The sequence below is a fragment of the Rhagoletis zephyria genome, unplaced genomic scaffold, assembly GCF_001687245.7.
Source record: "Rhagoletis zephyria isolate East Lansing unplaced genomic scaffold, Rhagoletis_zephyria_1.1 Rzeph_scaffold_01530, whole genome shotgun sequence".
Classification (NCBI taxonomy): Eukaryota; Metazoa; Arthropoda; class Insecta; order Diptera; family Tephritidae; genus Rhagoletis; species Rhagoletis zephyria.
Window position 1 is genome coordinate 1 of NW_016158614.1, and position 16,244 is coordinate 16,244.

The 16,244-nt window shown below is 37.0% G+C and overlaps 1 protein-coding gene across 1 annotated transcript in view; it reads right to left on the reverse strand.

Moving 5' to 3' along the window:
- Positions 1-39: 39 nt before the first annotated feature.
- LOC108364328 (protein serrate-like) overlaps positions 40-16,244 on the reverse strand; it is a gene marked incomplete at its 3' end in the record, with an annotated part of 111,557 nt that continues 95,352 nt past the window's right edge. The window contains exons 5-8 of the mRNA XM_017617967.1: positions 15,918-15,972; positions 13,764-14,079; positions 679-812; positions 40-215 (exon numbers count right to left, since the gene is read on the reverse strand). Of these exons, the coding sequence (XP_017473456.1) occupies positions 40-215; positions 679-812; positions 13,764-14,079; positions 15,918-15,972 (681 nt within the window). The remainder of the gene's footprint in view (positions 216-678; positions 813-13,763; positions 14,080-15,917; positions 15,973-16,244) is intronic.

The window sequence follows — 16,244 nt, forward strand, 5'->3', positions numbered from 1 at the left end:
TTGTATGTTCGCTTTAAGTTATCTACATTTTGTACTCACTTTGAGCGTGCAGGTTCCACCGTTTTTGCATGGCTGCGTCGCACACGGATGCTCCACGATTTCGCAACGTTCACCGGACAGACCCTCGGCGCAAGTGCAGCGATATTTATCAGGTGCGGTATTCTCACAGGTACCGCCATGCATGCAGGGTTCATGAGTGCCACAGTAATTTAAATCTACAGCAACAAAACCAAAAATAGCGAAGCGTGAAAAAGAAGCAAAAAAGTAAAATGTAATCATAAGAAAGCAGCAGACGCGTCAGGCATCTTGAACGATATATTAAACTGTATGGAAAATCGCTAAACAGTCAACAACAACAGCAGCAAAGGCAAGTTGAAATGTATTTCTGCCAATAAAGTGCCACGCAGTTGGTTTGTAAGTTGCCTTTCACGTCGGTACAAGTAACACATGCAACATGTGTTGCAGCCTTTCTGCCGAAGTGTAATTTAGATAGATTTTCATGAAGTCAAATGCATTGCTGGCTAGTGGCTTGCATTGGTTTCGGCTATATGTAGTACTTATTTCTGGTAACTGTGGCAATTTGCAACACATGCGCAGACACATGCAACACATGCTCATGCATTTCATACATATTTACATTTGTGCAGATATGTGTGCAAACAATCAGCTTCTACTCACCTTGATCGCAGAGTATGCCTCCCCAATTGGTATCGCACACGCATTTCCAGGCGCTGCCATTACACGAACCATGCTTGCAACCAGGATACACCATACACTCGTTGCACAGTGGACCGCGCCAGCCGCGACGACATCTGTAAGAGTGGTAAAAGCGAAAAAAAAGAAATATTAAAAAATAAAGCAAAAGACATAAAATTATTACACGTAAAGCGTTATGCTATTTTTTGCGCGTACTCGTTTAAAGGCCAAGGCTTAGTCACTGTACACTTGAGGAAAGATTGCAGCCACAAATGTACTGACTGAGCCCCCAAGAGGCGAGAGGATGTCCCCACTAATAATGGCAGCGTAGTGCGGAGTGCACTTAGATGCTACAAAATCGATTATGCGATGTCTTTATGCGTGCAACACAGCGAGTATGCTACAACAGCCGCTACCGTCAAGAGCGCTAGTAAAGTTGGCGGCAGAGCAGTGTCCGAGTTTGCTGCAGTCTACAGACTTTAAGTGAGTTTAATATTAATTAATCTTAACGTGCAACTAAATTAACAAGCAAACGAATCGAATCATGCAACAAATCGCGGAATGTTGCTTACGCCCTTCCGCTCTCCGTAAGCCTGGATAAAATGCATTCAGTTATGCCGACTCTGTGTAGCATTAACTTACGAATTTGCACTTGCCGCATTCGTTCTGCATATCCTCTGTCGTGCAATACAAAGGTAACAATGATAGCAACAAAAAAAAAACCAAAAAGAAGCTCAAAAACGTTTTACCTCTACCTACAACTCATCGCGGCCAGCGTAACAGCCGCCAGGCATTTGGGGATGACCTCCGAAATATTGTAAGTTATTTATCTACCTTTTACGATCGGTATGCGATGGCTCACGCTGTTACATGTTGCATGCCGCATGCTTTATGCCTCATGCTGCTTGCATGCATCACAAAACACCAATATGCTCGTGCTTACGTACATACATACGTATGTATGTATGTATTTACGGTATTATATTTTTGCTGTGCATGGCCGCTTAAAGATTTATTATGTTTAATGTTTTGCTTACCGCCGCCGTGTTCGGTAAGGATTAAGGGCGAAAAAAATGGATTTTTTATGATGAAAGGCAAACGAAGTCAAAGAACTGTGAAATTATAAAAGCTTTATAGTTTAGATACGAGTACCTGCAAAAAGCTAAACACTTTGGATTTGATTTTTAATTGCTTTAAATGTATAATTATAAAACTTTTTGATTCAAAAACAAAAAAATGCACTTTTTAAAAGAAATTAATAAACCATAAAATCGGAATTTCACTTTTTGTTCTTGCAAATTTCGGGCAGCTGAGGGAAGCGATTTTTTTACTTTGAATTTAGAAGCTACCTCATAAAATATCTACCAGGAGCATTATAGAATATGCTGTGAAAGCTTTATCTCTGTACATTAAAAGTTAGAAGCAGTCTTTCCCTAGTTAACACAAAAACTGCCTCAGTATATTTTTAAGTTTAAAGGCCAGTATGCAGCTCTCAAGAAAACGTTCATGAAAAAATTTCCATTACTTCGTATGTGTGTTCAAGTAATTTTGACATCTGATGCTTCACAGCCTATTACCTCACTCTTAACTCAAGAAATAATGGAACGGGCATATATTTCCGTGGCAACAGGGGGTTGCCTTAGGGGGGAAACTTACTTTTTATAAAAATTGTTTAGCTTGTTTTGGTAGTACGAGAAATACTTTCTTTTGCTATCAGCAGTTTAATCAAATTGTATATTAAATTATGCATGTTATTTCAGGGGAATTAATGAACAGTTTTTAAATCCATAAAAAAAATTTAAATTATTGGTGGAAAACATTTATTTGGGGAACGAAAACGAAAAAATGAGATTTGTTCTAGCTGCTAGTCGCTTAAAATCCTGCAATTTCTTTGAAGGGATTTTCGTGATTTCTGACCTTAAATATTGTTTTTGTTTTTTTTTATACACCTCTCCTCTTTTAAAAATATACAATTTCATAAAATGTCAATGTCTATTTATCGTATTGCTCGAGCGTTAGAAGATCTAGAGTCCATACGCTTTCGTAGCCCATTACGCCCATTTGGGTACTTAAAGTTGACATTATAGAAAAAAAGTTAAAATACTATAATAAAAAAAATCAAAAAGAAAAATTTTACTTACAAAAATTTCCCGACTTCCCCTACTTCTCGTTTACTGCCCTTAGGTGCATGCACACAGAAAGCTGAAGCATGGCTACGCATGCATGGTAAAAAAGAAGCAAAGCTGGTTTTTGAGACTAATTAGCCTCTTTTTAGCCAAACAACTATCCGACAGATGGTACTGAGGCCAAAAAGCAGGATTTTGATTCGAAAAATATAAAGTCTACGATATTTGCGGTTAAATTTTGTGCTATATCTCCTTAACCAAAGGAGTAGGTGAAAGTATGAGTTTTTATATTCAGTGTTTGAATGCGTTAAGAAACAACCAACTAATTTCGACGTTTGTACAAAGGCTAATAAACAAACATTTAAATTTATTAGTCTCTTAGTAGTTACTCTTACATACCCTTTTAAATAAGTATTACCCGTGTAAGCTAAGAAAAAAACTCATAAATTATGATTTCATTAACGTCGTGCTGCTTAATGAAAAAAAGCCTTGTAAAAAGGGTGGCCAAGTCAAAATTAACAAAAGACTCAAGACGCGAACCTACAATATGGAACAGTGCATACGTATATATGTACCATGTGTATAGTGTACATATATAAGTAGGTATGTATGTATTGATGTGTGCATGTATGTAGTATGTCCTCCCCCTTGAGAGACGAACAAATAACAAAGCCAAATAAGTTTCAATGCCCGCAGAGTCAGGCGCCACATTGTTTTAAGCAGTTGTTGTCATTTCATTATGCTTGCAACAAACGATGAGGCCGGCATTCATCCGCAGCAAGAAAGTGTCTACGATTGTATTGATTGTTGTTACGATTGTAAGCAGCTTGTCAGCACTACAGCAAACTTAATATGCAGCAAACATGCCGCCAGCTCTGTTAGAAATGTGCATATATAAATATATGTAGGTTTGTTGCCGCCGAGTTAGTCGGTCAGTGCCAATTTGTTGCACTTAAATGGCGCACAATCGTGAGTATTCTGTTCCCTTTTTGATTGCTGTCCAAAGGGGGCAAACAGCCAGACTGCCAGCTTGCAGTCTTAGCGATGAGCGATGGCTGATTGCCGCTTGCTGACATTAACGACGCTGTTGCGGGAGCAGCTGTTGCAGCAACAACATCCTTAGGATGCTGCAGCATTGAGAAATACACAAATGACTTTTAAATGAGTTTACACAAAAAAATTTACAGCAAATTTTCGCCATGCTAGCAAACGAAGTTGATGCGTTTGGTGTTGTATTGGAGCTGCTGTGGTGGATGGTGTTGACGGTGGTGACTGGCTTCACAAAATTTTGGTTGTTTTTTTTTTTTGCGAAACTTATGTATATAAAGGCAGTGTTTTGGTTTGCATTTGCCACCTTTGTTCTCATTTGAGTGCAAAAAGTTATTTGTGTTGCACGTTCCCTACAACACCTTAGCGAATGTTGAATAATTGTTCTGTGGAATGGCCAATGGTTGGCGAGAAAGTATTGCTGTGCCCTATATTCATATACACAACTGCCACAATTTGACAAGGAAATAAGGAAATAAATTTCTTAGCTTAGGACGCGCTAAAAACACAACGTTTTTCTTTGACTAGTAAACTGTATGGTCTCAGTTTTTAGCTTACTAAATTCAACATATTTACCTTAATTCAAAATGTTTATAAGTAATGCATTTTTCAATAATTTTGAAGATACAAATATATGTATGTAAGTATGTAGGTCTTAAATCACCTTTTTAACGATGTATAAAATGCTTAATCTTCTAGATATAAGCTTTCAAACTACGAAAGGCCGGGGTGGAAGCGTAATAAAAATCAAGTGCTTCAATAATAGATTTTACAGAAATGGTGCTTCCATTTAGTAACGGCAACAGATAGTTTTTTTTAAATAAATGGGACCAAAAGTAATTGCTAATTTTATTTTAAAAAGTACGCATATTTTAATTTTGATGCTTTATATATCTTTGACAATGTTTGAGCTTCTATAATCACTTTAAGTCCTCTATGATCTAAAAATTTAAAGCTTAAAATAATGTTTTAGTATAATAAAAATGTAGGAATTCAAACCAAAGCACAATCCAATATGTTCCATGCCAACATTTCGTTCATACACTTTGGAATATTTCTGCTTCAGGAGTGTATGAACTAAAAGTGGAAAGGGGAGTAAATAAAAATCCGACAAAGCTAAGGGCTATGTCGCGAAATTTTTCGATTTGCGACCGATTATTTCTTTATTGTATTAAAGTAAATAGAAGCTCGCTGCAACTTGACGGAACCTCTTATGTTTGCAAAGAGCCATGCCAGCGCAGGGTCTTATCCTCGATTGAAAAAAATAGCGTAAAATAGCACTAAATATGCATGTTGGATCAAGAATCTTTAGCTTGTCTTTATTCCAATATTTCCATCGATGCATTGTGATTGCGCAAAAGTCGTCAATTAAAGGCTAGATTAGATTGCATGTCTGGCAATAATAATAAAAGCAAACTTAGACTACCGTTTAAAGATTGGGAGCGAAGTAAAAGAGGAATGCCATTAGGCTAAAATCAAATAAACCGGAGATGGAACTGAAAAATACTTAAAAGCTTCGACTTCTTACCAGAAAACTCTGGCGCCGAATAGATGCTTTTCCACACTCATTACTGCAAGGTGCGAATGGGAGAATGGTAGCCTCTGGAGTAGAGGTCCAATAAAATATCTTCGTGGATGGATCGAAGTTGGATGGCGGAGTTGGAGAGGGCGTTTTCTGTCACGATGCCGCATTTTTGTAGCGTCTTTCAGGCAGAGATGGCTACTAAAAGAAGATGGAAGCCGATTGGCTACGCACTCTAAAGACCAAGCAGCGATCACCGGCCGCTAGTTGACCGCAGGCGGTCTGGAGGGCTTCTGCAGCTGGCTAAGCGTCAGCTCCAGGTTTTTTCATTGTCCTTTGGAAATGTAGACGGTGCTACTTAACAGCTGCTGCAGCAGCTATTTGCTAGACTAAGGTTTAAACCCTTCGGCGCGTTTACTGCAGAGGAACTTTGTATAAAGCAACTAACCTAATACAGATTACCCTTAGTTACCGTTCGATGAATTTTTATAATATGGTAACACAGTAGACAACAGTAACACAAATACATGCAAAATGCCAAAATGAAGGAATTAATTTCAAAACACCGTTAACACAGCAACAGCAAATTACAATGTTCACGTCAAGACTAGAAAGCCATTTAACCGAATGAAAAAATAAAAAAAATATATATTTGGAAAAATTTGCAACGCTAGCTTAATAGTAATAACAGCAACAAAAACAACAACAGTGAGAACAGAAACCGAATAGCAATAGCTAAATACAAACACAGAAAGTTGGCACACAATAGTGCAAACAGAGAATTGGCACAGCATTTGTTATTGCATATAGATATAAATATATTATACATAAAAATATAATTGCTTACTAAAGCCCTTGCTCTTATTTTTAAACTTATTTATAAATGACTTTAATGTTATTCATTTGTTGTTGAGTCTTTTATATTTCGATTTTTCTTTTGTTATCGGTTGCTGTTAATGCTGCTGCCGTTTCGCAGTGGTGGCAACAGCAGTCGCAGGGCATCTCAACAGGCCATCAAAGTACATAACAGCGCCCAGTAGTTTTTGGGATGTATTGGCAAATTGGTTACCACCGCCAGAGCTGTCGAATTTACTTCTACTGCTGGCCGCCTACCTCATCCCGTCCCAAAGTAAGCAACGTGCAAGTGTGTGTATGTGAGTGAGTGCTGGCCTCCTTGCTGAGATTGCTATGTTTTGTTGTTAAATCGCTACCTTTTTATTAGTGGAAATGCGCAAATTTAACAGCATCAAAAAGAATTTGCTTGTTCATTACATTTGGTTTCATTCGCTGCCAACGCTTCAGAGATTTTCTTGCAGCTTTGGTGCACGCCGCTATTATTGCCGCAGATGTTAGCATTCGGGTTTCATGTTCACAATATTGTTATATCTGTTGTTGGTATTCAACTTGCCAATCGCTGCTCAATTGCTGGCCGACTTTGCTACAACAGGCTCCTCGGTTGCGGTTGTGATTTGCTATAATACAAAACAGCGCAGCTGGGTTCCTGAACTGTAGTTGCTATTTTAGATGCTGTTTTGCGGCAACAATAATCGTTTTCGTGTGCGCGCCAGCCAAGTGGGTGGAGCCTGCCGCCTCTTTTAGCAACCAAGTCATCCACGAACAACATCAACAGAAATGCCACTAATAGCGAATTTAATTTGGGTTTTCATTTGTGGTCAACTTGTGGCCAGCAAAGTGCTGCAACACAAAAAACAAATCGAAAAACGTTGCAGCAACTTTTTTAACAACAAACTGCAACAGCAACAGCTTCACTCGAGACAGCATCAGCCTTTTTTCTAACACGCTTTGTTGTGATTGAACGAGTATTCATCTTGTTGCAACTGTCTATACTATGAAGTTGCAAAAGAAATGTTTGTATGTACATACATACTTATTTTAGGACTTTTTCGTTTAGTGTGGCATGCACGATTCAACGTTCGTTGCTAAACTCGAAAATAGTGTAACACAGAATACGTGATTCTGCACTGGTGGTACTTTCTAACACTGTAAGTTGCCTCTGCCTTTGCAAAATTTGTAGCGAAAAAACGACGAGTAGCAAATGAACTGACTTTCAATTGAAAATTGCTGCTGCAGACACGTTGCTCACACTTGATGCGTTCAAAATGCACCGTGCGGGAGGTAAGTTGCATCTTTGTGTCGACTGAGTTCTGGAAAGGTCATTTTAATTTTAGTTGCAGTTATGACGAATGATTGCATTTGAGCGCACAAGGTGATGACTGGCTTAATCGTGGGTAAGAATGTAATTAATTGGAGGCCCTCGCAATTACGGGGAGTCTGCAGAGAAAGACCTAACACAAAGCCGAAGGTGAATCAATACATACGACCGTATATTAGGCTCAATTTTATTAAACCAGTTAAAAGTTTCGATGATTTAAGAGGATTTCCAAAATTCTAGTGTGGCCTATAGCCGAACTCATTGTGGTACATATTCTTTCAGTACAAGCTTTAGGGAGATACATAGTGTATATGTACAAGGGCCTTCAGATAAATAGGGGTCAGCATATCAGTCCAATATCGGCATACTGTCACATTCACACCATTGCAAGGTGTAGATTATATCAGTTGTAATGAGCCTGTGAAATTGTAAAAAAACTGGAAGTCAATATGGCTTCTTGGTTTGTGGTGTAGTTAGAAATCGATAGCGTAAGTAGAGAGGTGAAGCGGTAGCGCGCTCACGTAAGGAGGTGACATTAAGTCTGTGGTTTGAACTTAGTTTAAACGCTTGAGCTAGACTCATGTATCTAAGCCCATAAAACGAAGGTTTTCTATATATATATATATATAAGTATACAAAACAGAAGGACAAGGGAAAGGAAAGTAACACGAAAAATATTTAATAAAAGAAAGGCTATACAAAAGGCAACCACGAAAGATAAAGATAACGGGTAAGAAAAGTTACGGGAAAAAGGAATAGGAAAAAGTGAAAAAAGAGTAAACAAAGTGAAAGCATAGGATACCAAATTAATACGAAAGATAAGACGCAGAGAATAAGACAAAGTAAAAGGAAACCAATACACAGAAAAAAAAGAAACAAATAAAAATGATTAAAATAATAACAAAAAGAAAGGTGAGAACACTATGCGAAAAAGAGATAAAGAATAGAAGAAAATGAAGAGCAGAAAAGAGCTTGGAATTGCGCTCTATTTAGCTCTCGATAGAGATGGCGTTCGACCCAACGCTCTTGCACTATTGAACTGATAACAGTTTTTTTATACCCGAGCGCACTTGTGCACAAGGGTATTATAACTTTGTTCACATAACGGTTGTTTGTAACAGGCAAAACGAATCGAGATAGATATAGACAAATGTATACATAAATGATCAGAATGAAAAGAGAAATCGATTAAGCGGTGACTGTCTGTCTGTCCGTCCGTCTGTGCACACGATAACTCGAGCAAAAATTGAGATATCTTAACGAAACTTCGTACATGAACTTCTATTGGGTGTGGGACGGATGGTATTGAAAATGGGCGAAATCGGACAATAACCACGCCTACCTCCCATATAACGGTAATTTTCAGAAATACGAAAACTGCGATATTTTAGTAACTACTGAAGATAATTCACTCAAAATTGACATTTAGAATAACTTTTAGACGAGAAATAAGAATATTAAAAATTTTTGAAAAATGGGCGTAGCCACGCCCACTTATAGTTACATGTGTATATTTTGGAAACCGCTGCACCAATTTCTTCCAAACTTGGCACAGTTGTTGACCTTGGTACAGCATACAAAATCGCCGAAAAGGTTTAAAATCGGACAATAACCACGCCCACATCCCATATAACGGTAATTTCGAGAAATACGAAATCCTCGATAAATCAGTTGCAACAATTCTTTATCGGAAATACGCTTATGATAAAATTTTGGAAAATGGGCGTGGCACCGCCCAATTATGATCACATTTATGTATATCGGTAACAGTTCTAGCAATTTGTACCAAACTCGGTATAATTATTGTGCTTGCCACATAAAAGCAAACCGTTGAAAATTATTGAAATCGGACTAAAATTACGGCCGCTTTTCATATAACGGTAAATTTTAGAAATGCTTGAAATTTCAATATTTCGAAATTTAAGGATGCTAGTTTACTTAATATTTATACACCCGCTTATCATGTAGCGGTAGCTTTCGGAAAGGTGGAAAACATATATTTAATACTTGCGCCGGGTATTTAATGTTCGGCTCCGCCCGAACTTAGACTTTCTTACTTGTTTTTATTTACAATAATTTTTAGCATATGCTTAAAGGATGTAAAAACTGAGTGCAGATTAGGGTTGCCTTTCTGGTGGAATATTTTTTGTATTAAAATTTTGGTGACTTTTATTGCAGATTGTTTGGATTTTCAAAGACACGTAAAATATAAGTCCAACAAGGCGTACATATGAATAACTATGCGGCCTTGTGTTGTAGCCCTTAGAAGTGCCCTAAGAGTTTATATTTAAAGGTAAACTCTCGAGAGAATCTAAATAGCTAAATCCGCTGAGAGAGAACTTCCGGAGAAAAACTAGAAATGGACCTATAGTCAATCTTCGTTTTGGCGCCGATTATGAATCATCCTCTCTCTTGGATCAGAATTTTTGAAACGGCTCTTGTGACCTTTATTGTAGTAGAGTTTCAAAATGTAGTAATTTTGTTTTTTGAAAACCGACTTTGTTAGAAACGGTACAACCGTAGTGCTGAATTTTTAAGAGATTTTATGTGGGAATTTTGGTAAGAGCATAAAGATAAAAGTGCGACCGCGCCTAAGTGAAAGTACAGTTTGTTTAATTTCTATAGGTAGAGTGTACACACGAAACATCTGCGTGCCTAATTAGGTTTGTTTCAATAAAGCTCAACATGTTTAAACTCAGCCAAAGACAAATAACATTTTAATTTTTTTTAACCACCTTCAAAATATTTTCAAACGTAAAATTACTTAAAACTTTTAATTGGCTTATCCCCTTTAAAGAGGTGGCAACCCTCCTACAAGTAGTTCAGAAAAGCAGCCTTTTCAAAAGCTTTTGATCGATACCAGTATTGTAATAATTCATTCAAATTATTAAATACCTTGAACTTAACTTATCAAATATATGCATGTATGTTTTTGAATAACCTAATTCCTATAATTCAAGTTGAGCTTGAGGTGGCAACTCTGCTTCTTGTACCTTAGAAATAAAGATTTTGAAGCCCATTTCGATGTATACCCCCAGTGTAATAATTCACGTAACTTATTAAAAAATTTATTTTAATTAAACAGTTGGCAACCCTCCTCACACACCCAGGAAAATTCTATATGTTTAAACTAATGCTGTCTAAACACTTGACACTTTAACTTGTGGCTCATTTCATTAAATTTGACTTTTCAAACAGTTGGCAACCCTCTCCAAATTTTTCTTTTAAAACTGCAACCTTATTAAATCCTTTCGTCTGACACCCAAAGTGTGAAAGATATTCCATTACCAATTCTCTTAGTTTAAGTAAAATTTTATTTTTCAAATAGGTGACAACCCTCCTACGCTTATTTTTGAAAAAAAAAAACTGTATTTTCACAACCATTTCGATTAATACACTGATTTCAAATAATCCATTTCAATTAATTAAATTCAATTCTTAAACAGGTGGAAACCCTTGCAGAAAACCTCAATAATATTCTAAATGTTCAAACAAAATATTTATTAACATTCTTTCATATGACGTTCATATATAAATTTGATTTTTCAAACAGGTGGTAACCCTTTCCAAACTACAATCTTTTTAAGCCTCTTTCGTTCAGTGTGGATCTGTAATACAAATTAAAAATAAATAATTCCATTTAGTCAACATAAAAGACCAACTCACTTTCGTATTTATATGTAGTACTAGATCGCCCTCACTCGCTTCGCTGAGTGTATGAAATTTTTGCGTGCTATATTGAGTAAAATTTATTTCAAGAAAACTCAATTCAAAAACAGGAGGTTTATAATTTGTTTAACCCTCTTCAAAATATTTTCAAACTTAAACTTTCTTAAATTTCTTATATAGAGGGGGCGTGGAAACCGAAATTTTTCATACCGAATATCTCTGGATATGTTCATGGTAGAGTACTTGAACTTGGTGTGGAGATATATGAAATCAATCTTATACGCATGGAGAAAAGAAANTGAGAAATGCAATTGCTTTATAAAAAAGAGAACCACATTGAAATATGAGAGTTTTTTACTCTCTACAAAATAATTTATGCAATCTCGCATACGCGGTTTTGCATTATTTTGATACACGGGTTTGTATTTTGTTCAAAAATGGTTCTCTTTTTTACAAAGCAATCGCATTATTGGTAAGTGTATTTCACTAGGAATTGATAAAGATTGAGCCAAGAGCTTGTGTGAGCAGATCCAATTTTTGGCAGCAAATGTCAGTTGCACGGTTCTGCAGAATTACGATACGCGGTTTTGTGCTTTAAACGACGATATGCATAATTAGTAAAAATATTGTATGGACTAAAAATCTGGCACGTCCGATATGTTACGTTCGTTATCATACTTTTGGTTTTATTTAAAGATTGCTTAAAAATGTATTGCAAGATTTGATTACAAAAAACATTCTCTAATTCGTTGTGTGCCGCTATTTTGTCGCGATCTAATCGTCTTGAATAAATAAAATTAATGAAGGCTCATTTCCCTTTCCAATAAAAAAAGTCTCATAGTATTCGGTTCAAGTTGTCAAAAGCTATATTCAAGATGAGCGCTGCCTTGCCCGAGGGCAAAGCTCTCTTAAGCCTTCTATACATTATATATTTATGTATGGGCACGTGCGGAGTAAGAGCCCTTTCTGCCCATCGCTGGTTTATATGCTTACGAATACGGTTAGTTTTTAATGATCCCATTATCGGAACTGATTATATGGCACCACCCTTTCGGATAAAAAATCGAAAACGATTCACATGGTCCAAAGTTATGCGGTAAAATACATAAAAAATAAATATAAAATAAGAAGGCGAATTGATAACTCCATCCTTATTTTGAAGTCAGTTAAAAAGTATTAGTTATAGCAAAAAAATTTAGTTTTTCATTGTTTTATACCTCTCTTTCTGTGGTAAGCATATTAAATAAATTGACTGTTCTCCCTTGTAAGAAAATTGATTAATCAACATCTAAAGCAGCCGTGCCCAGCGCAGGGTACTTGTCTATAGAATTCTACGAGCGCAGAGCACTTACTTATGGAATTCTGCCGGCGTTGGGCATGCTTGATCTAAAGCTTTACAGCAAGTAGAGGGCAAGTAAAGGCAGTAAACCACAAATTTGTATGTTCCTTCTCTAGTGTAGTTTTACTATATATTTATGTATTTAAGTACATATCGAGCCCTAACCGCCAAAATAACGTAAGCGACATTTTTTTTTTAATTTGATTTTTGATANATACGGTTAGTTTTTAATGATCCCATTATCGGAACTGATTATATGGCACCTCCCTTTCGGATAAAAAATCGAAAACGATTCACATGGTCCAAAATTATGCGGTAAAATACATAAAAAAAATAAGAACGCGAACTGATAACTCCATGCTTTTTTTGAAGTCGGTTAAAAAATATTAGTTATGGCAAAAAATTTTAGTTTTTCATCGTTTTATACCTCTCTTTCTGTGGTAAGCATATTAAATAAATTGACTGTTGATTAATCAACATCTAAAGCAGCCGTGCCCAGCGCAGGGCACTTGTCTATAGAATTCTACGAGCGCACTTACTTATGGAGTTCTGCCGGCGTTGGGCTGATCTAAAGCTTTACAGCAAGTAGAGGGCAAGTAAAGGCAGTAAACCACAAATTTGTATGTTCCCTCTCTAGTGCAATTTTATTATATATGTAAATACATAAGTACAAACAATTTAAGTGAAAAACTTATTACAAGCAAAACATATGTACATACATATTTAAATACATTTAAAAAAACTTGCGTAAGCACTCAGAAGNAAATTTTGAAAAAAATGTCGCTTACGTTACTTTGGCGGTTAGGGCTCGATATGTACAAACAATTTTAAGTGAAAAACTTGTTACCAGCAAAACATATGTACAAACATATTTTCATACATTTAAAAAAACTTGCGTAAGCACTCAGAAGTCGCACAACAGCTTTGCGAAACAGTATACGCAGCACAATCACCTAAATAATCCACTTTCGACACCCAACGCAAATGAGAGTTTGCACAAAATTTTGCAATAATAACTGTTTGACAGTTAACAATTTGTCATATTGTTGTGTACATTAAAGTTTTAAACTTTACTATGCCGGTCAAATGAATATGCACCACTAAATACATGCATACAAGCGTGTACTTGAGAGTGCTTAACAAACTAAATACATATAAATGCATTAATGTGAAAATTCATTTAATACTTACTCGCAACCGCCAGGCTGTTCACACTTGCCATGTGTGGGGTCGCAGCCGGGCCGGCAAATGGCTTCCTCACAATTTACGCCCTGCCAACCGGGTAGGCAAAGTTTCTGCCCCTCCGCACCGCAGGTGTAGTGACCGAATTGATCGTCGCGCGGTCGACAGAAAGTCGTACATGTCGTGTTGTAGTACGTAACGGCACATTGCACTCTGACCCGATATGTAATGCGAGCATTCTTGCCAATGTGATCCAGCGTCTTCCATTCGGGTGACGGGAGGATCACGCCCGAAAATGCTGTTTCTTCAATTAACCTCTCCGAATCTATGATTTGATGAGACATTGTGTTGCATGGGCGAATGTTGTTAGCATGTTTTTGGTTGTTGGTTTTGTAGTTGTTAAGTTTTAGCCAACGGTTCGATTTCAATATATGTATATTGTGGTGGTTGTGTTTGGTGTTATTGTCGTTTGATTTTCGGTTGCAACGTTTACGATGGCGTTGATGGTTGCAAGGATTTTTTTCCAAACAATCATTCAGGGTTTTGGTTTTGCAAATAGTTGAGGTTTGTTGTTGATGCGGTTTGTGGTTTTGGTTTTGTTTTTGCATTTCCGCGTGCAAATGTTATTGNTTCTTGCCAATGTGATCCAGCGTCTTCCATTCGGGTGACGGGAGGATCACACCCGAAAATGCTGTTTCTTCAATTAACCTCTCCGAATCTATGGTTTGATGAGACATTGTGTTGCATGGGCGAATGTTGTTAGCATGTGTTTGGTTGTTGGTTTTGTAGTTGTTAAGTTTTAGCCAACGGTTCGATTTCAATATATGTATATTGTGGTGGTTGTGTTTGGTATTATTGTCGTTTGATTTTCGGTTGCAACGTTTACGATGGCGTTGATGGTTGCAAGGTTTTTTTTTCCAAACAATCATTCAGGGTTTTGGTTTTGCAAATAGTTGAGGTTTGTTGTTGATGCGATTTGTGGTTTTGGTTTTGTTGTTGCATTTCCGCGTGCAAATGTTATTAAAACAGTGTTGTTGTTGTTGTGACGAGTATTGTTTTGAAAGTCAACGTTTAGACGGTGGGCCGCGAAGACAACAAAAGTTCAAAATAGCAATTGTACCGCACGGTGTTTGAGACGCCCAGCAGGCAAACCACCAACGAGGCCACCAGCGAACCAACAGTCGAGCAAACAAGCGTATTGAAATGAGGCATATAACATTGGTTACAACAGCGGCGAGAACAACAACATGGAAAAGAAGAAAACAAATAAACCCAAATAAATAAAAAACATTGAAACGAAATGTTATGAAATGTAGAAATTGTGTTAGTCCCAAGTCANTATAACATTGGTTACAACAGCGGCGAGAACAACAACATGGAAAAGAAGAAAACAAAGAAACCCAAATAAATAAAAAACATTGAAACGAAATGTAATGAAATGTAGAAATTGTGTTAGTCCCAAGTCAACTGTCAGCAGTTCGTTGCTTAAGTCTTCCGTTTTGTTTTTTTTTTTGTTAAACTTTCTGTGTGTTTCGGTAGTTTTTGTATGAGTTTATTATTTGTTCTTTGCTCCTTTTCGCATTTATACAGTCAGGTTTTATTTTTTTCATTTTTAGAGTAGCACATAAAGTTCGCCGTATTCGGTACATTTTGTAAAGTTTTATTGTAGCAGCCGCTTGTTGTGGCCATTGTTGTTGTTAAGCCAATTTGAGAATTGTCACCAGCGCCGTCGGTGCGAGCGCTGAGTTAGATTGTCTAATTAAAACTCCCAAATGACGCGTCGAATTGCCACAATTCCACAACAAGAGCAGCAACAATAAAAACAACAGTGCAACCGTAAGCAGCGGCACTGCCATCAGCAGCAGTCCAGGCGAGGAGAGCTTGTGGCTTTTATTGCCGCCACGCCGTCACATTTACCAACACCAACAATTGCAATTTCGTCTCTTGACCTTAGCTATTTCGTTTGTTTTTGCCTTTGTTTTTTTTTTTTACTTTTCAAGCTTAAGTTCGTTTGTGTTCGACCATTTAGTAGCTTGTTTTCGCAAGCTAATCGCGTTGTCAAGCAGGCGCTTGCCGTCATTGGTATGGTAGTGTTTTGCCTAGTGCTGGTGCTTTGGAGCCACTGGTGCCTTGGTGGCATTTAAATAGTTGCCGCATAATTACCTGGGTACGATGTGTTGTACATATCTAACGCCTGCAATATCAGCGTAAACGATTTCTGTAGGTGAAATGGAAAAAGAAAAAAAATCTTTAATTAAACTAAACAAACGTATAAACGAGATACGAAAGTACTAATATACAATTGTTTGCAAGTATGTACATATACTTATGTATATGTATGTCTGTANAATATCAGCGTAAACGATTTCTGTAGGTGAAATGGAAAAAGAAAAAAAATCTTTAATTAAACTAAACAAACGTATAAACGAGATACGAAAGTACTAATATACAATTGTTTGCAAGTATGTACATATACTTATATGTATGTCT